The sequence below is a fragment of the Talpa occidentalis genome, unplaced genomic scaffold (genome assembly GCF_014898055.3).
Source record: "Talpa occidentalis isolate TD23 unplaced genomic scaffold, MPIMG_talOcc4v2.1 talOcc4.7, whole genome shotgun sequence".
NCBI classification, from domain to species: domain Eukaryota; kingdom Metazoa; phylum Chordata; class Mammalia; order Eulipotyphla; family Talpidae; genus Talpa; species Talpa occidentalis.
In genome coordinates this window covers 41,030,426-41,048,301 of record NW_023605083.1, presented here as the reverse complement: position 1 = coordinate 41,048,301, position 17,876 = coordinate 41,030,426, and the positions used below count along the sequence as shown (strand labels likewise).

Below are 17,876 nucleotides of genomic sequence, written 5' to 3'. Positions count from 1 at the left end.
TCAAACAATTTAAATCTGATTTAACAAGCTATCTACTGATTCTGTTGCCTACTGAAGTTTGCTCTATGAAAGCATACTAGAACTGGGCCTCTGCTTGTCAAGACTATGACTGGGTTGGTCTGGGTCTGAGCAACGATTTATTCCTAAAACTCTCTTTGTAATTCTCTTATGCAACTGGACTTCAGAACATTGCAGAAAGAGTAGCTGAAGAGAGAGCGAGTGATAGTTATTTCTGAGGGAAAAATTTAATAATTTTTTAATTGAAGTAACACTTCATGTTTACATTATATAAGTTTCAGCTGTGTATCAATAAAAATCACCATCTATGTATAAATACATATAAATACATGTATATTGTATTAAATTCACCACTAAAAACATACTCATTTTAAGAGAAGGAAAATAAATGTGTTGTGGCCTGGACATTAGTGAAAAAAATGGTATATATTGAGGAAGTAGATAATTTATGGGAGTCATAGTCATTGGTGTGTCACCTGTTACAGAGCTGAACAAACAAGGATTTGAAATCCAGGTACACTTCCTTTTATGGCATCAGTTACTTTAGTCAAGGTTTCACTTGTAATCTTGTGTAGAAAAGAGGTGTCAGTATTGACAGGGGTGAAATACAAGCATTCAAAGCACTTGTAATAATAATTGTGTTGGGGATTTGGATCGGTACCATAACAAATAATTAAAGGCATGTGATCTTTTCTTTCTAGGCAAGCTTGGGCTTTGGTTGGTGTCATTGATGGTGGAAGTACTTCTTGCAATGAATCTGTGAGAAACTATGAAAATCATAGTAGTGGAGGGAAGGCTCTTGCCCAAAGAGAGTTTTATACTGTGGAGGGTCAGAAGTTCGCTGTGACAGCTTATAGTGAATGGATTGAAGGTAGGCAAATGCCATTTATATTCTATAGGACATAGGTAAGTATTGTGATAGGTATTTTAAAAAGTGGTTCTATATTCAAATGACAATCGGGTTAGTTTTCACAGCTGGTTGAAGATGAAACCTATAGTTTCCCGCCTGGTGAATAGAGAATGATCTGTTCTACTGGGCACCCCCACTGGATTTTGTTCTTGCTACTTGAGTCATATAGAATGATTAACTAGTAGAAGCAGATTTATTTCCTGGAGGTTCTGATTTAACCAATCTAGCTGTGATAGGCTGGGCCCTCTTTGGTTATGCTCTGTGACAATGAGCCTGAGCTTTTACTTGGGATCTTCTTTTTTATGTAGACCTGTAGCAAATATTACTTTTGGGTGCATGCTATTTAAACAAATTTATCCTTTTTTAAAGCAGTTTTTCCCTGATGATCCAGCTAGTACATTTATCTTATGGACATAATGGAAAACATCAAAATGTTCACAGGAGAAATTAACTTTTAATCCTATCATTCTTAGATCATTATTTTGGTACATAATAATCTAGTGTCTTTATCTTATATGTGCCCTGCTGTTCATTTTGTTTTCCTCTCCTTAAACAACATGCTGTAAAATTATCTTACGTCTTTATATTTCTTCATATGAATTTACTGTAATTCATCTTTCAGAAGAATTATACTTTGTTCAAATAATGCTTGGTGCTGTGTATTGAAGGTATATCTGACTTTTTTTCTTTTAAGGATGTTCACTATAGAATTTTTGTTTTTTAACTTCCTCAGTGCCCAGTTTTTTGGGGGTTACAGGTATGAGTTGGCAGCCTCCTGCCTGTGCTTGCCTACCCCCTTTCTTGTCCTGCTGTATATTGTACCAAAATTGATATGAAATTATAATGAAGAGGTACTTTATTCCTTCTACACTTATCTCAAAGGGTTTATTTTAGGCTGGGCCCATACCTGTATTTTGAGTAGTAATATAGCAAGATGTTTACCAAAATGGATTCCTGGAGACACAGTATCTGCACTTATTCACTTGCTATATGATAGTGAGCATGTGACTTCCTGACCCTTATGTGTAAAACAGAAATAATATAAACTACCACAGAAGTTTGGTGGAAGTGTTAAATGTCAAAAATATGAAGTTTGTAGCATAACATCTATTGTGAACAATAACTGTTAGCTCTTTTAGCAGTGATGCAAACATGACTTGATTGATGATGGTGGTTTTTGTGTCATTGTAGTTAACAAGGGGATTGCTTTAAAGCAAACAGCTAGAGTTCTGGTAGGTAACAGGAACTTATGTGTTGCCTCTAAATAATCTTATGGATTTAGGGTGAGGAGCTGGTATCTCCTATGAATGAGGAAGCAGGAATCATCTTCTTTCTATAAGACTACTGCTCTTTCCAAAAGTTATGTTTTTTTCTTGCAAAAAACAGAGGTGAATGAGAAGTATTTCTTGGCAGGAATGTGGATGTATCTGAAGAGGTTAGGGGAATTGTTTTTAAAAATATTCCAGGCAGAGGATAATTACTGACAAATTGAATCAACATGCCCTTTAAGTGAAATTTTGTTTTCAGTTCCACATTATTGATAACTTCTCATTTCTAGAAGAGGGTGCATTCTAGCTTTTTTTTAGGGTCTTGTTTGTGTCCCTTAGTCTCAGTGATACTCATTTTCTGGAAGAGTTGGAAATTATGTCCAAAAAACAGAGAGGATGAACTTTTTTCCTTTTATACTGCCAGTTTAATAGTACTAACAGGGGAGGGCCTCCCCGGTGGCTCAGCAGTTGAGCTCTGGGTTGCAAAGCTGCCCGCAGCCTCTGCAGCACCGGTTTGATCCCCGGCTGCTCCCCGGCCATCGGAGGATCGGAGGAGGATCCCACATGGCGTGCAGACCTCTCCTGCCGCCCGCTGCTCCCCTCAGCAGTGTACTTCGGTCCTTCTGCCTGCTCTGCTCCCCGCTCTGGTTCTGGTGAATTCTCTCACCCTCCTGCGCTTCTGACTGTACCCAGTGCTTGTATGTATGTATCAATCAATCAGTCAATCAATAAATCTTTTAAAAAATATAGTACTAACAGGGGATAACCTTGCACAAGATTTTCTTCTAAAGCCAGAAAAAAGTGAGGAATTATTGATCTGAATTCCCCCTACCCCAACCAGAAACAATACTAAGGATCTTTTAAGTCAAAACTTGTCTAGATGATAAAAAAGATTTTTGGTTGAAATAATCTTTTTTGATCATCCTTTTGAACACTATTAAAATTTTCTATGAAAAATTAATAATTTTTAGTTGCCCTGTTAGAAAATATTTTGGGTAAAAATCTGAGATTTTGGGTAGTGATTGCTGCTATCATGAAATCTCTGTTCTCAACCTACCAGTCTTTATTCTTGGAATGGCAAAATAATAGAGATTAGGAAATTGGGCTCTGGGAATTAGATTAGTATTTAGTTAGGGGTTGTACCATTTTTAAACAATTACTGAAACTCCCTGACCTATGATTTCTTTTTCTTTCATGCATGTAATTGTTCCTACCTCTCAAAATTGTTTTGATGAAAGGTTATATGTATGAAATCCTAACACTGTTAGCTATTGTTATTATTGTTAGAGTTATTAATGTTGTTAATATTTTTTTGACAAATTCTATTATAATCTTTTACTATCTGAATGTAAGAAACATTAAAACACCACTTTATATTTATTAGGTATATTTTTGGATGCTTTGTAGAAACAGGAAAGCTAGACTAGATGGTTGTGGAAAAAACAGGTTAGGTTTTGCCAAAATACTTGACTCAAGACTACGGCTATTGATTTTCTTTCTACCTTAACTGAATTTTTCTCCTTTTGATTGCTTGAATCAAATGTGTTTTTCTTTTGCTCTTATTATCATCCTTTAGAATCATTATCTTAAAGTAACACCAGAGTAGTATGCCAATTAGTTGGAAGGATGATAGAGAGGTACAGATATTTTGTAAACAACTATCATTGAAAGAGGTAGTGTTTTCCCTTCTCAACTGAATTAACTCTCTAGGTAAAGACTATGGTATGAGCAAAAGCAAGGAAATGAAAGATTCTTTAAGGCAAGGTTTTATCCTTAATATTCAGATCATGTGTGTGCACTAACATTCTATTTCTTCTTCTGTGCTTGGATCAATCAAAGCATGGGGTATTTATTATAAATCTGTTCTGTGTTTGGCAGCTTCTACTAGAGTATAAGATGTTCCTTTAGGATTGGCTTGCTAGCAATATTATCATTTTAGCATTGAGTTAAAATACAGTAAGAGATTTGGGGATTGAAAGCCTTCTTCAAAATTATAAAGACGTACTTAACTGAAGTGACACATACCTTTTCATGGTTAGAGATGTATGAAGATGTCTCCTTGAGGGCAGGGGATATACTTTTATCTTTTTGTCATTAGTATCTGCAGAGTGACTGGCACATGGTTAGCATTAGTAAATATTTGCTGGTTTGGTTATTGTAACTTTGGATTTGTGACTCAAGAAGAGAATTGATTTTAGAAAGAAAAAAAATCTTTTAATGCATCATTTTCTTGCTTTTTGGTTTAGGAGTTTCACTTTCAGGTTTTCGAGTAGAAGTGGTAGATGGAGTGAAACTTCACCTGTTGGATGATGTTAGTAGCTGGAAGGCTGGAGACCAGATTGTGGTTGCAAGCACAGACTATTCCATGTACCAAGCGGAGGAGTTTACCCTTCTTCCCTGTCCTGATTGCAGTCGATTCCAGGTCAAAGTCAAAGGTATCAACTGACTCAGTATACTTCTTGGGAATGACTGTTTTCTCAGATGTGATTCTTGGAGTTATTTTTTCTCCCAATCATCCTCCTCCTCTTCCTCTATGCTACCTCCACCGCTAATATTAGCCTTGGTGATCTTAGCAGTGGGGTATGTTGACACTAGCTCCCAGAGGATATTAGATAAAAGCAATAATGTCGGTGTTCATCATGTAAGAAATAAATCAGTGTTTCTGTGTCTGTTTTTTTGGTGTGAAAAAAAAAGATATGGACTAAATGAATTGATTTTTTTTCCCTCCAAGGTTATTCCCAGTTTCTTTCTTATGAATTTTCTATTCCCAAATAATAATCCAACTGTCAGCTGGATCCATTTTTAATAAAAATCTTTCTTTTTAATTAAAAAAATTCCCATGATTTTTGAGGATCTTCTTCCTTGTCAAAAAAGTAGATTTTACTAGTATTTAAAAATGGAACCCAAAAGATATTTTCATAAAACAACATTTCTTTTTTTATTATTTATACAAGAACTGGGGTACAGGCCAGATGCACAAAAGGGTGAGAGGATTCACCAGAGACAGAGTGGGGAACAGAACAGGCAGAATGACGAAATACACTGCTGAGGGGAGCAGCCGGCGAGACAGGAGAGGTCTGCTGCGCCATGTGGGTTTCTCCTTGGCCGGCCGGGATTGAACCTGTGCTGCAGAGGCTGGACAGCTTCACAGTGCGGCACTCAACCACCTATGCCACCAGGGAGGTCCTCATAAAACATTTCTTATCATTATCTTAAATAATATATCTTTTTGAGGAAGAGCAAGATAATTTGAGATTTTTTTTTAAAGATTGATTTATTTATGCATGCAAGAGCTGGGGTACAGGTCAGAGATGCGGGGGTGGGGGGTGAGAGGATTCACCAGAGACAGAGTGGGCAACAGAACAGGCAGACTGACTGAAATACACTGCTGAGGGGTGCAGCAGGTGAGACAGGAGCTGTCTGCTGCGCCATGTGGGTAGCTTCCTGGCCGGCGGGGGATCAAACTCGTGCTGCAGAAGCTGCCGATTGCTTCATAGTGCGGTGCTAACCCATTGTGCTACCACGGAGGCCCAATACTTTGAGATTTTTACTGTAAATTGTGTTTGGAAACAGTTGCTGACATTTACCAGAAGCTGATTCTGAACCTGGTATGGGGCACTGCTTCCTCATAAATAGCCTTAATTATGGGATTCACTAGACATTTCACTCATTATGTTGCTTTCCTTGCTTCTGTAATCAAGATTATACATTTGTGGTAAAAAAAACAAAAGCGTTTATAGTAACTGTTTAATAGACCTTTAAAGTTTAAGGGAAATTTTGGTGCTTTAAAAAAAATAGGATGATTGACTCACTTGGCAGTTTTTCCCTGTGTTCAGTGTTGTACTTTTCTTTCTTGATAATACAGAGTATAAACAGAAAACAGAAAAAAATTCTGATACCATCTGGCATTAATTTTGTTTAGAAATTCCCAGTCTTGTTAACAAGTCTACATGATAATGAATCCCCATAATCTCAACTCTTGATTTATTTGTATTTTTCTTTCCTGAGTTTATATAATAAAAGCATCAGAAGAAAGCTTATTATTAAAGTGCTTCTAAACTTCTATTATAGGTGGGAATTTAAAAGAATACATAATAGTAAGCAGGAAAGAAAAGATGATAATGTTTGCACTGTTAATATCCAAGTACATATTACACTGATTTTAAAGTAGAAGCAAAACAAATAGATACTGTTGTCTCCATCTCCAAAACCATGATTTTTTCTGGATTATCATGCATTTCGTTCTTAATGTGCCCTCAATTGGGGCACAGAACACATTTAGAGGAGACAAGAGGAAAGGAGGGAATGACGAGGGGAGATAATAATTTCATGGGATTTCAGAATAAAGAGGAATTTTTTCTGACATGTTTCATGTTTTCTTTGTTTTAATATTCTTTTCCCTTGCCCACATCAACCAGAAACTCCTCAGTTCTTGCACATGGGTGAGATCATTGATGGTGTCGACATGAGAGCTGAAGTTGGAATTCTCACCAGAAATGTTCTGATCCGAGGAGAAATGGAAGATTCATGCTATGCTGAAAACCAGTGCCAATTCTTTGATTATGATACCTTTGGGGGACATGTCATGGTAGGCAAAAGCTCTGCTGATTTCTTGAAAGCTTGGTTCTAAATACATGTTTAGAAAAACATTCATGTTTTGGAATGAGATCAATATGAATATTAAAAAGAAATCATTTCATTTCTCTATCAAATGATAATGGGGAGATTTTAAATATCTTCATTTTGTTGATTTGGCCACTTAGATATTGTTTCATGAAGAATTAAATCAATACATAGGAAACAGCCAATAGAGGCAAAAAAAAATAACCTTATCATTCCAGGCATGTGATCTCTGAAAAATTCAGTTGGTCCTTTTTAACATATGATATTATGAAAGGGTAAGCAGTGCTAATATGCACTTACAAAATATATTAATGTAAAAATATTTTTTGTATGCATATTGTTAGTCTGTAAAGTACTGAGCACTTACAGTGTGGTAGGCATTGTTCTAAGTGCTAATCTATTGAACTTCTGGGCTGCATTTTGGTTAAATGTGTTTTAAAGTCATTTTTTTGTGCAGTGGGTAGGCTGATTGTTAGCAACAATTTTGTCACAGTGATTTCTAAAATGTTGGTCAGTGTTACCCCTTTGTTTTTAGCAGTATAATTGAAAATCCAACATTTGAAAATATTGAGAGTATTCAAATTGTGGATTATAGAGGAATTTTTAAAAAATCTAAAATAAACAAGAAATTTTTTAAAAACTTAAAATAAACAACATTTTATGCTAACTAAAACATTGAGAATGGATTTTAGAAAAAACTGCTATTCAGTGGAGTTCTACAGTGGAGTTTTTAGAAATGGAAGAATGAGGCGATGGGCAGAATATTTGAACAAATCAAAAACACACATGCAAAATTTTTTATGCAGATTTCCCTATTATGTTTTCTTTTATTCCTAATAAGTGACTATTTCCCCCCAGTTTTATTGAAAAATATTGACATGCATCACTGTATAAGTTTAAGGCATGCAGCATGATGGTTTGTGTTACATATATTTGATTACATATATTGGTTTGATTGCCACAGTAGGTTCAACTAACATCCATCATTTTGTATAGATATAGTAAAAAGAGAAAATATTTTTCTCCAGGTAATTAGAACTCTTAGGATTTACTCTCTTAACGCCTTTCCTGTCTATCATAAAGTAGTGTTAGCTATAGACATTATGCACATTATATCCCTAGTACTGATTTTTATATTATATGATGTTGTATAATATTATACCAGTATCCATAAGTATTATACCATATAATATTATACCAGTATCCATTTGACCACCTTCTTCTAATTCCCCCTTTACACAAACTCTGTCTGTGGTAACCACAAGTCTAATCTCTCTTCTGTTTTAAATTCCACATGTGAGATTATATAGTGTTTGTCTTCCTCTGTTTGACTTATTTCACTTAGCATAATGTCTTGAAGGTTCTCTGTTTGACTTATTTCACTTAGCATAATGACTTGAAGGTTCTTCAACATTGTCACAAATGGTAGGATTTCCTCATTTCTTTTGGCTGTATAATATAATATTGTGTAGTCTATAGAATGTGTGTGTGTGTACACATGAATGCACATACACTCACAGATCTAAACCACATATACTACAACTTCTTTATCCATTCATCCATTAGTGTTCACTTTGATTGCTTTCCTTTCTTGGGGAATATTGTAAATATTGATGCTGTGACCACAGGGATGCCAGTATCCTTTAAACTAGTGTTTTCCTTTGGATCCCAAAAGTGGAATTGACAAACTATAAGATAGTTCTTAATTTTTTGAAGATCCTCTACACTATTTTCCACGGTGACTATTTAAGAGACTGTTTGTATAGCTTTCTAAGTTATTCACCATTGTAAAGAAATATTTACTAATTTCCTAACTAGAGATCTGGGAAAATTACAACCCACAAGAAAACATGCTTTGATATATATTTTCCTGCAGGCCTTTTCCAGTAGGCTGTGTTTCTATTCTGAAATGTGTCAGTTTAATATCAGTTATCTTTCCTTATAGATAAATAAAAATTTTACCTCCGTCCATCTTTCTTATGTGGAATTAAAACATATGGGTCAGCAGCACTTGGGGCGCTATCCTGTTCATTTTCACCTGTGTGGAGACGTGGATTATAAAGGAGGGTACAGGCCTTCAACTTTTGTGGACGGCTTGTCCATTCATCACAGTTTCTCCAGGTGCATCACTGTGCATGGGACAAACGGCCTGCTGGTGAGTCACCTCCCATTGTGTTGATGCACATTCTTAATTCTCATGACTCCTCAACTTTATATAATTAAGCTGTTGCACCACTTACTGTATCCAGCTTTTCTGAGCATTCTGCTGTTTTGCTGAGTGGAGGAAGCCCCTTCATTTAACTACCCAAATTATTCTCTGAAGGAACCAATAAATTCTGACATTTGACTTTGCCCCTTCAGCTAAGATTCAGGCTTCTTTTTGCATTTGTACTGAACATGCTACACTGAATAGCACTTGTTACTTAAACCACAGTCAATCTTGCTACCAGTGACATTATACACTTGTATTTCTGCAGATAAAAGACACCATTGGATTTGACACACTAGGTCATTGTTTCTTTTTGGAGGATGGCATTGAACAGAGAAATACTCTGTTTCACAATCTGGGACTCCTCACCAAACCAGGCACCCTCCTCCCCACTGACAGGAATAACTCCATGTGTATTGCCATGCGAGAAAAAGTGTTTGAAAATTACATTCCTGTGCCATCCACGGATTGTATGTGAGTAATTGTATGTGAGAAAAACACGTGTGTGTTGGTCAAGGCCTTTGACTTTTGAGGGAGATGCTTTGGGGGAAGTTTTTAGTGGGCAGGATTTTTCATGAAGAAGGCTTTAAAATCACCTTAAAATAATGTATTGCAGGGCTGTTTCAACTTTCTGGATTGCTCATCCAAACAATAATCTGATTAATAATGCAGCCGCAGGCTCACAGGTAAATCATATTAAATTGCTTTCAGTTTGTATTTAATTATTTGTTTGTTTATCCATGTTTATAAATATTCTGGTCTCTATGGATTTCATCTAATGTGTGGTGATCTCACCCTGGTATGGCATAATTTTCTAGTTCTGTTTGCTTAGTTGTGAGCAGAATGTATTTGAGCTATTTCTTCTATTTCTAGTCTTTTATTAAATACAGGGATTATACACATCTATGGGAATTTCATCGCATTGGTAAAGCAACTAAGCTCAACTGTGTGTCTTAAATGAGCTATGTGCCTTGAATTGTTTAGCAAACATAAGAATAGCTTAAGAGTATAAATGAACTAACTGTATTGGAAACATTAAATTTTCCCCCGATAAGCTTGGAGAGTATGATTTAAAACTGTTAATTTGTAATCTAAAAATGAAATCTTTAAGACATTATACTATTATATTTATACCTGTTCTGAACGTTATAGTACAGAAATATTAGCTTTGCAATAAAACCTAAATATTCATGTCTATGCATCATGGTTATTAAAATATTTAAAAGGAAAGATACTTAACATTGTTTCCCAGGAAGAAGTGAAAGATTAGAAGAGAGTATTTCTTTGCGAGGACCAAAATATGGATATCACTCCCTGGATAAATATGGAATTCCTGTTCTTAATTTTCCTAAGGAACATAAAACAAATTTTTTATTCGCCAGAGCAGAGATTGTATATTTCATTATTTCACATTTCCATTATTCATTTTTCTTATGTGAGAAAAGAAAGCAGACCTGTATTTTAATAGATGTACATTCTTCTGTTTCATTCTTTGGGTTACTTTCTGTCAAAAAAAAAAAAAACAACAAAAATCCTATTCCAGTAGAGCTCCTGTTTTGGAAAGGGCTTTTCTCCCAAAGTAAATCAGATCCTTTATTCTTGTACATTTCCACTGCCTTTAACAAAGCTCCTTTTACCTGTTTTGACACCACAATGTTTAACGGGAAACAGCTGCTACCCTCCTCATCTTCCCCTCCTCCATCTCTCATCCCCAAACTCCATTGCTTCCTGGGGGTGGCGAGTTTGCTGTGCCCTCAGCTCACAGGGCTGTGTTCTGGAGCCTCTTGACAATCCCCCAAGTGTTCTTCTGTTGTCTGTGTGCAAAAGAGTTCAGGTGGGAAACATATTTTTCAGAATAGTTTATTTTATTAAGACCTTTTTGTAAACTCTTATCATGGAAAGATAAAAACAACATTCATTTTGGTGGGTAGGTATATGTGCTTTCCACAATTCATCTCTTCTCTGTGTTCCCAAAGACTTTGGTAAAACTAACATACTTATTATATATATGCTATCTTAATTTTTTCAGTATTTCTCATTACACTATAATCCTTTGAGAAGTCTTACTATCCTTGACCCATAGTGGGCATGAAATGAACATACTTATTATGTATATGCTATCTTAGTTTTCTCAGTATTTCTCATTAGACTATAATCTTTTGAGTAGAGTCTGACTATTCCTGACACATTGTGGGCATGAAATATATATTCACCAAATTTGAACCAATACCATTCTTTTGGACTGTATGTTTAAGTTTTAACAATCCGCTGAATCCAAGTTCCATAATATGAAGTTGTCTGTTCTATCAGGCTGGATTTTAATTGAATTTTAAGATAAAAAATTGTTACAGGGATTAAGAGCATCAAATTTTGATTTTTATGTCTTGTTTGGAGTATCAGAAATTTTAAAACTATTTTTACTTCTTCTGGTAAGGTCAGTAATATTAAAATTGAACAGACAGGATCCAGACTGAGACAGCATCCCAATTCATGCGTGTGGTGGTTTTTTTTCTTTGGCAAAATTTTGCCTGGGGACAGGAAGCACATTGGAGTTGTTTGAAAGAAGTTAGTGAGCTCTGCATGTTGGTGGATAGTTCTTTAATGGGTATGATTCATCTATTGATCAGGTTTGGAAGTAAACAGAACAAAAAAAGCATTTTGCTAAAAGGCTGTGCTGTCTTGGTCACATGGAGGGAAGCAGGGGAGGCTTCTTAAGTTCTAATTCTGCATAACTTTTTAACATAGATAATGATGGGAAAGTTATTTTTTTAAATAATTGGTATTAGCCAATTACTTCTACCTTTTACCCAATCCTACAAAATTAAATTTGCTTTTTTTGAAGAGTGGTATAACTATTCTAAGTTGATATGGCTACTTTTTAGAGTTATTTCTAAACCTGAAACAATGTAAATTATTGTTAAAAAAATAAACTTACTTGTGAATATATGAGGGTATTTTATAGAGGCACTTGATAAAATGGGCTTTTAATGATCTGTCCTTTCAATTATAGGATGCTGGGATTTGGTATTTATTTCACAAGGAACCTACTGGGGAATCCAGTGGATTGCAGCTCTCAGCAAAACCCGAACTTACTCCTTTGGGTATATTTTATAACAACAGGGTCCATTCAAGTTTTAAGGTAGGTTCCTAAGTGTTGATAATGAGTACATATAATTTATAAGATAAAGGGTGGATTGCTATGATTATAACTGAGAAATGTCAGTTTTGAGTACCAGTTGTCATGAGAGAAAGTATTTTTAATTAACAAAGCAACATTTAACCTACCATGTACAGGATGTATGTACAGCTTTCCATTTATATGCAACACAGGGTACATTTCAACAAATTCATGCACATGCAGTATGAATAATTGTGATAATGGACTTGACCTTTGAGTCCTTATCCTCTCCCTTGTTCTTCTCCTTCTCCTTCTCTTTCCCCTATTTTCCAATCATTAACATCATTGCATGTTCAAGGATATATACTTTAGATAATATGCTTCTGGGGATTGAGGAGCACAGCTTTCCCTCACCCCCCTCAGGTCACAGTGTTGTAAGGTACCCTCTTGTGCTTTTGATACTGACTATGTGAATAGTGAAATATTGTTTAAGAATATTTGATTTAATTTAAATGGTATAGGTCAAGTAAACTAAAGGCCATTTAGGACCTCTAATTATCATGCTATTTGGCATTATATTTGATAAGTACATTTGGTACATTTTGGGCTCAAAGGCTTTTTTTTAATCCTTTCATTATATGATATAGTGCCCAGATTTTTACTCTGATGGAATCCACATCAAAGTTCTATTTATCTAAAAGGTCATGGAGGGACTCCCCCGTGGCACAAGGGTTAAGTCTCAGCACTGTGAAGCTGTCAGCAGCCAATGCAGCACGAGTTCAATCCCTGGCCTGGGAGCTAACACATGACTCATCAGACCTCTCCTGTCTCGCCCACTGCTCCCTGCAGCAGTGTATTTCAGTCAGTCTGCCTGTTCTGTTCCCCACTCTGTCTCTGGTGAATCCTCTCACACATACACCCCACCCCCACTGCGCACCTCTGGCCTATACCGCAGTTCTTGTATGCACAAATAAATAAAATAAATCTTTTTTTTTTTAAAGAAGATTTGAGAGAGGAAAACACTGCACACAGCATGATTGTGAGCTGAATAGTTAAAGCTAGTAATTATTGAAAGTAGCATTTCAAGATGAAAACTTCTAATTTTCTCACCATAAGTGGTATAAAAACACTTTGTTCTAATTAATTTTTTAATGTCATCTACCATGAAGACATGTTAAAAATATTATAAGAATTCTTTTAAGAATATTAGGTCTAAATAATGAGTAGAAGATCTGATTTTAACCCTTTGCACTCCGCTGTCCCCTCTCAGGGGACATCGGAATTCTAGCATATCACTTGGATGTCCCCTCTCAGGGGACATTGCAATTTATTAGTGATTACGGGGAATTGAGGTTATTTCAATGCAACTTTTTGAGACATGCATGTTTCCCTGAAGTTTTATCTTGAAATGGCACAAGAAATTAAATCAAAATATCGTAAAATGGTTCAGAGTGCAAAGGGTTAATTTGTTAAATTTGGGCCTGATTATCCAAAAAGATACTGTAGACTAAAGAAACAGAACCTTTGGAGTCCTCAGAGTGTCTTAAATACAAAAATACTGCTCGTTGTGGCTTCACTTGCTCATATGTCCCAAGCGGCCATGTGGTTCATGTCAGTCACATTTGTCTGACTGCTTACAAAGTACTATTTGTGTGTCACAGTTTTGAACACATACATAAAATATATTCAAACCGAAAATTCTTTTTTATACCCAAACTCATTCCCATATCTGTTTCAGCAAGTGAAACAACTAGCCATAATTGCCCAAACTATAAATATATGAATCTTTGTTGCTCCCTTTCCTCAGAGGCCATTGACCTAAATGTTATCAGTTCTTCCTAGTACAGGAATTAACCACTCTCTTGATTTTCCCGTTACTGCCGCTACACATCTACTCATTTTTATTTCTCTTCTGGATTACTGCAGTAGTCTCTTCCCTTATCTCTTGGCCCCTCCTTTTTTTTTTCTTTTGTCCTTTCCAATGCATTATTTATCTTTTAGCTAGAATATTCTTTCTTACAATGCAGCTGATTATGTTGCCTTTATTTAAATTCCCATCTTCTTGTCTCTTTAGCAAATTAATTCTGGGGCCTCCCTGGTGGCGCAGTGGTTTGAGCGCAACACTGTAAAGCTGTCTGCAGCCTCTGCAGCACTGGTTCTATTCCTGGCCTGCCAGGGAGAGACCCACATGGCGCAGCAGACCTCTCCTGTCTCACCCGCTGCTCCCCTCAGCAGTGTTTTTGGTCCTTCTCCGTGTTCTGCTCCCTGCTCTGTCTCTGATGAATTCTCTCACCCTCCCGTGCCTCTGGCCTCTACCCCAGTGCTTGTATAAATAAATAAATCTTTAAAAAAAAAATGAATTATGGTATTTGCTTCTCTTTAGCCTTCTTTCTTACCTTTACTTCCTCCATTCAGTAGTCCATTGAAGATTTTTTGTCCTTCACTGTGCTATCCTCTCTTATTAGGCTTTTTGTTGAAATCATTCTCTTGAGTACTTCCCCTGGGTTCTTTAGCCACTTCCCATCCACCTCCTGCCTTTTGTCCCCAACGAGTTCTTTTGCATGGTTGATCCCTTGTTCCTCACCCTTCACTTAAGGTTTACCTTCAGGAGGTCACTTCTTTTGGGAGGATCTATTCACTCCCACCTTTGTGAAAGACCTCATCTTGGTGCCTTTTTAATGGGCTGCCAAAGTACCATGTACTTTCTTTAGCATATGTTTCATTTGGGAATGCAGTTATTTAATTGCATGTCTTCTTTTTTTGCCTGCCACAAAGTTGGCACTAAATAAATATTTGTTGAAGCAATGAATAAACTTAGAAAAATATTCAGGAAGTAACACTTCCATAATACCTATGCCTTGCTGTTTACTCTCTCCCCCTCTTTTTTGGTAGAAGTGATAGGAGAAAACATTATTATATATGTAGCTATAAGTAGGAATTCATATTCATATCAGTTCATTATTATGTTTTCCAGGCTGGGTTATTTATTGACAAAGGTGTAAAAACAAGCAACGCCAGTGCTGCTGACCCAAGGGAATACCTCTGTTTGGATAACAGCGCAAGGTAGAGCTGGTCCTTTTAAACCACACTCAAGCCATGTCTTGCCAAAGCAAAACTTTCCAAGTTGATCCATTGTGCTGTTTTCTTCGGTGACACATTTATACTGAATTTTTCAGTTTGTGGGAGGATTTTGAAAAAACATTTATTCTGCTGTTTTAGGTCTGATGACTGAACTTTTTACCCTTCTGAGATGCCAGAGAAGCTTCTGCTTTCTCCCTTTCTCATAGGTGTAAATTGATGTTACAGTAGTGGAAAGAGAAAGAAGTGAGATAAGTTGAAAAGGTTTCAAATTTGGCCTAAGCTAGAATATGAGTCATTGAAAGAGAAGTTAAGCTAAGTTGTTTTAGTGTAATCACTGAAAATCAAAGCATATAGAATTTATTGTTAGTGGTAAAAATAGAACATTGCAGTAAATCTAATTCAAAGGGAAAAGTCTTAAACTAGATCACATTGGTTCTGGTTCACTTGTTTGTAGCCTCAGATTCACATCAAAGCCAGGCTCTATGTTACTCTCCTTTATAAGCCATAAAATGTGGTTGGGATATGGATCAGCATTTCAGCAAAGTTCTCTTACATGCTGTGTAGGCCAAAATAAATGAAATGTCTCCAATAGAAATAAAAATTTCTGCAAAAGATAGCAACTTAAAGTCATATTCCGTAGAAACCATGTACATGTTATTTTTCCATAATTCAAGTGGATTGGCCAGTTTATGGAGTTAGAAGGGTGCAAGATTTAATAGACTCTGTTGGTATACATTATAAAGTAAGAGCCACATTATAGATCAGTGAGTTAAATTAGGTATGAGGCAGAATCTTTGTTATGTGGTAATAAGTCATGAAGTCAGGGATAATGTGGAAAATAGAGTCGGTAAAATTACTCTCCAGGACTTTTTAAAGGTCAAATAGAGCCTGAAATATATATATTATTTGTTTATGCATACAAGAACTGGGGTACAGGCCAGAGGTGCAGTGGTGAGAGGATTCACCAGAGACAGAGGGAGGAGCAGAACAGGCGGATCTACTGAAATACACTGCTCAGGGGAGAAGCAGGCAAGACAGGAGAGGTCTGCTGTGCCGTGTGGGTTAGCTCCCCGGCTGGGGATCGAACTCAAGAAACAGTGGCTGGCCTCTTCCGGGGACGGTGTCTGGAGGCCTTCAGGATGGTCCAGCGTTTGACCTACCGCCGTAGGCTCTCCTACAATACAGCCTCGAACAAAACTAGGCTGTCCCGCACGCCCGGCAATAGAATTGTTTACCTTTATACCAAGAAGGTTGGGAAAGCACCAAAATCTGCATGCAGTGTGTGCCCAGGCCGTCTTCGAGGGGTTCGTGCTGTGAGACCTAAAGTCCTTATGAGACTGTCTAAAACGAAAAAACACGTCAGCCGGGCCTATGGTGGCTCCATGTGTGCTAAATGTGTCCGGGACAGGATCAAGCGGGCTTTTCTTATTGAGGAGCAGAAAATCGTTGTGAAAGTGTTGAAGGCTCAAGCACAGAGTCAGAAAGCTAAATAAAAATGAAGCTTTTTTGAATAATAAAAAAAAAAAAAAAAAAAAAGAAACAGTGGCTGGTGATAACTTGATAGCACTGAGACTTTAATCCCTGGGCCACCAGGGAGGCCCTGAGCCTAAAGTATTTTAAAGCAAAGATATGATAGCATTTGCCATGCCTCAGAACTGTGAGCAGGCTGGCTGGCTTTATTTATTTATAATAACAAATATTTACTAGAAAGTCACTGCTGCCTTTTAGTCTTAAAGAGTTTATTGTAACTGTGAGAACTAGTAATGCATACTTAGTTCAATTAGTGATAACAGGAAAACCCTTACACTCTCCACAGTAGATATTTTTCCCTGCCTTAAAAAATTGTGTGTGGGAATAGATGGATAGGTATATATATTTCAAAATCCATTGATGTTTTAATAGACTTGACAACCAAACAGTATCCATAATGGATTAAAAAGTTCTTTACCTGGTGTATGCATGTGCTACTCTGATAGTGGTGGTTTTCCAATATTTACTACTCTTACCAGTTGATAAACACATACATATTATTAGTAAGGAATTGGACTACATTTGGAAGTTGTTACTAAAAAGAATTGATTGTAGGAGGAGAAGACCAACACATGGCAGCTGGTGTGTATATTTAATTTTGTATAAGCTAATAGACTATCCCCATGGACATTCATGCTGTCCAAATATGCATAAAAATGATGAAACTAGTACAGATGAGTAGTAAGTCATTTCATGAATTAAACATCAAAATCCTGAGATTCCCAAGATATGTAGTCTTTTCATCAAAGGGAAGTTGACTCAACACTTAATCAGATGAGCCTTTCCTTGTATGTTCAAGATGTGAAATTATCATTAATCAAAATTGGGAAACTTAACTCCAGAAAGTTCTCAGTTTGCAATTGGGAACTTTTATCTAAGAGTGAAAGAATATGAGAGCCAACTAGTACATTGAAGGAAGAAGGCAGTTAAGAGAGGGTTTGGAAGTGTGCAGAGATCTTACAAATGAGAAAATTTGGGGAAATTAGCTGTAATTTTTACATATGGAGTGGGAAAGGGAATGAAAATACAGGATAACCTTGCAAGTGGTCAGTGATTAATTTATCCAGAGAGGAATTTCAGAAGAGATAACTACAGCAGAGAATGTTACCTAAAAAAAAA

The 17,876-nt window shown here is 36.4% G+C and overlaps 2 protein-coding genes across 3 annotated transcripts in view; both read left to right on the top strand.

Annotated features, from left to right (window-relative positions):
• The window catches only part of CEMIP2 (cell migration inducing hyaluronidase 2), a 72,164-nt gene that overhangs the window by 26,559 nt on the left and 27,729 nt on the right, over positions 1–17,876 (top strand). For both annotated transcript variants that reach the window (XM_054689798.1, XM_037494976.2), the window contains exons 5-12: positions 720–889; positions 4,443–4,631; positions 6,615–6,784; positions 8,765–8,974; positions 9,297–9,502; positions 9,645–9,714; positions 12,039–12,167; positions 15,121–15,209. In XM_054689798.1, coding sequence (XP_054545773.1) covers positions 720–889; positions 4,443–4,631; positions 6,615–6,784; positions 8,765–8,974; positions 9,297–9,502; positions 9,645–9,714; positions 12,039–12,167; positions 15,121–15,209 — 1,233 coding nt within the window. The remainder of the gene's footprint in view (positions 1–719; positions 890–4,442; positions 4,632–6,614; positions 6,785–8,764; positions 8,975–9,296; positions 9,503–9,644; positions 9,715–12,038; positions 12,168–15,120; positions 15,210–17,876) is intronic.
• Positions 16,317–16,776, top strand: LOC119232767 (60S ribosomal protein L34-like). The gene has a single exon (XM_037494975.2). The coding sequence runs from the start codon at positions 16,367–16,369 to the stop codon at positions 16,718–16,720; it is 354 nt and encodes a 117-aa protein (XP_037350872.1). The 5' UTR covers positions 16,317–16,366; the 3' UTR covers positions 16,721–16,776.

What these genes read in the sequence shown, in the direction of transcription:
- LOC119232767 (XM_037494975.2), top strand. Translation starts at nt 16,367, where the DNA reads ATGGTCCAGCGTTTGACCTACCGCCGTAGGCTCTCCTACAATACAGCC.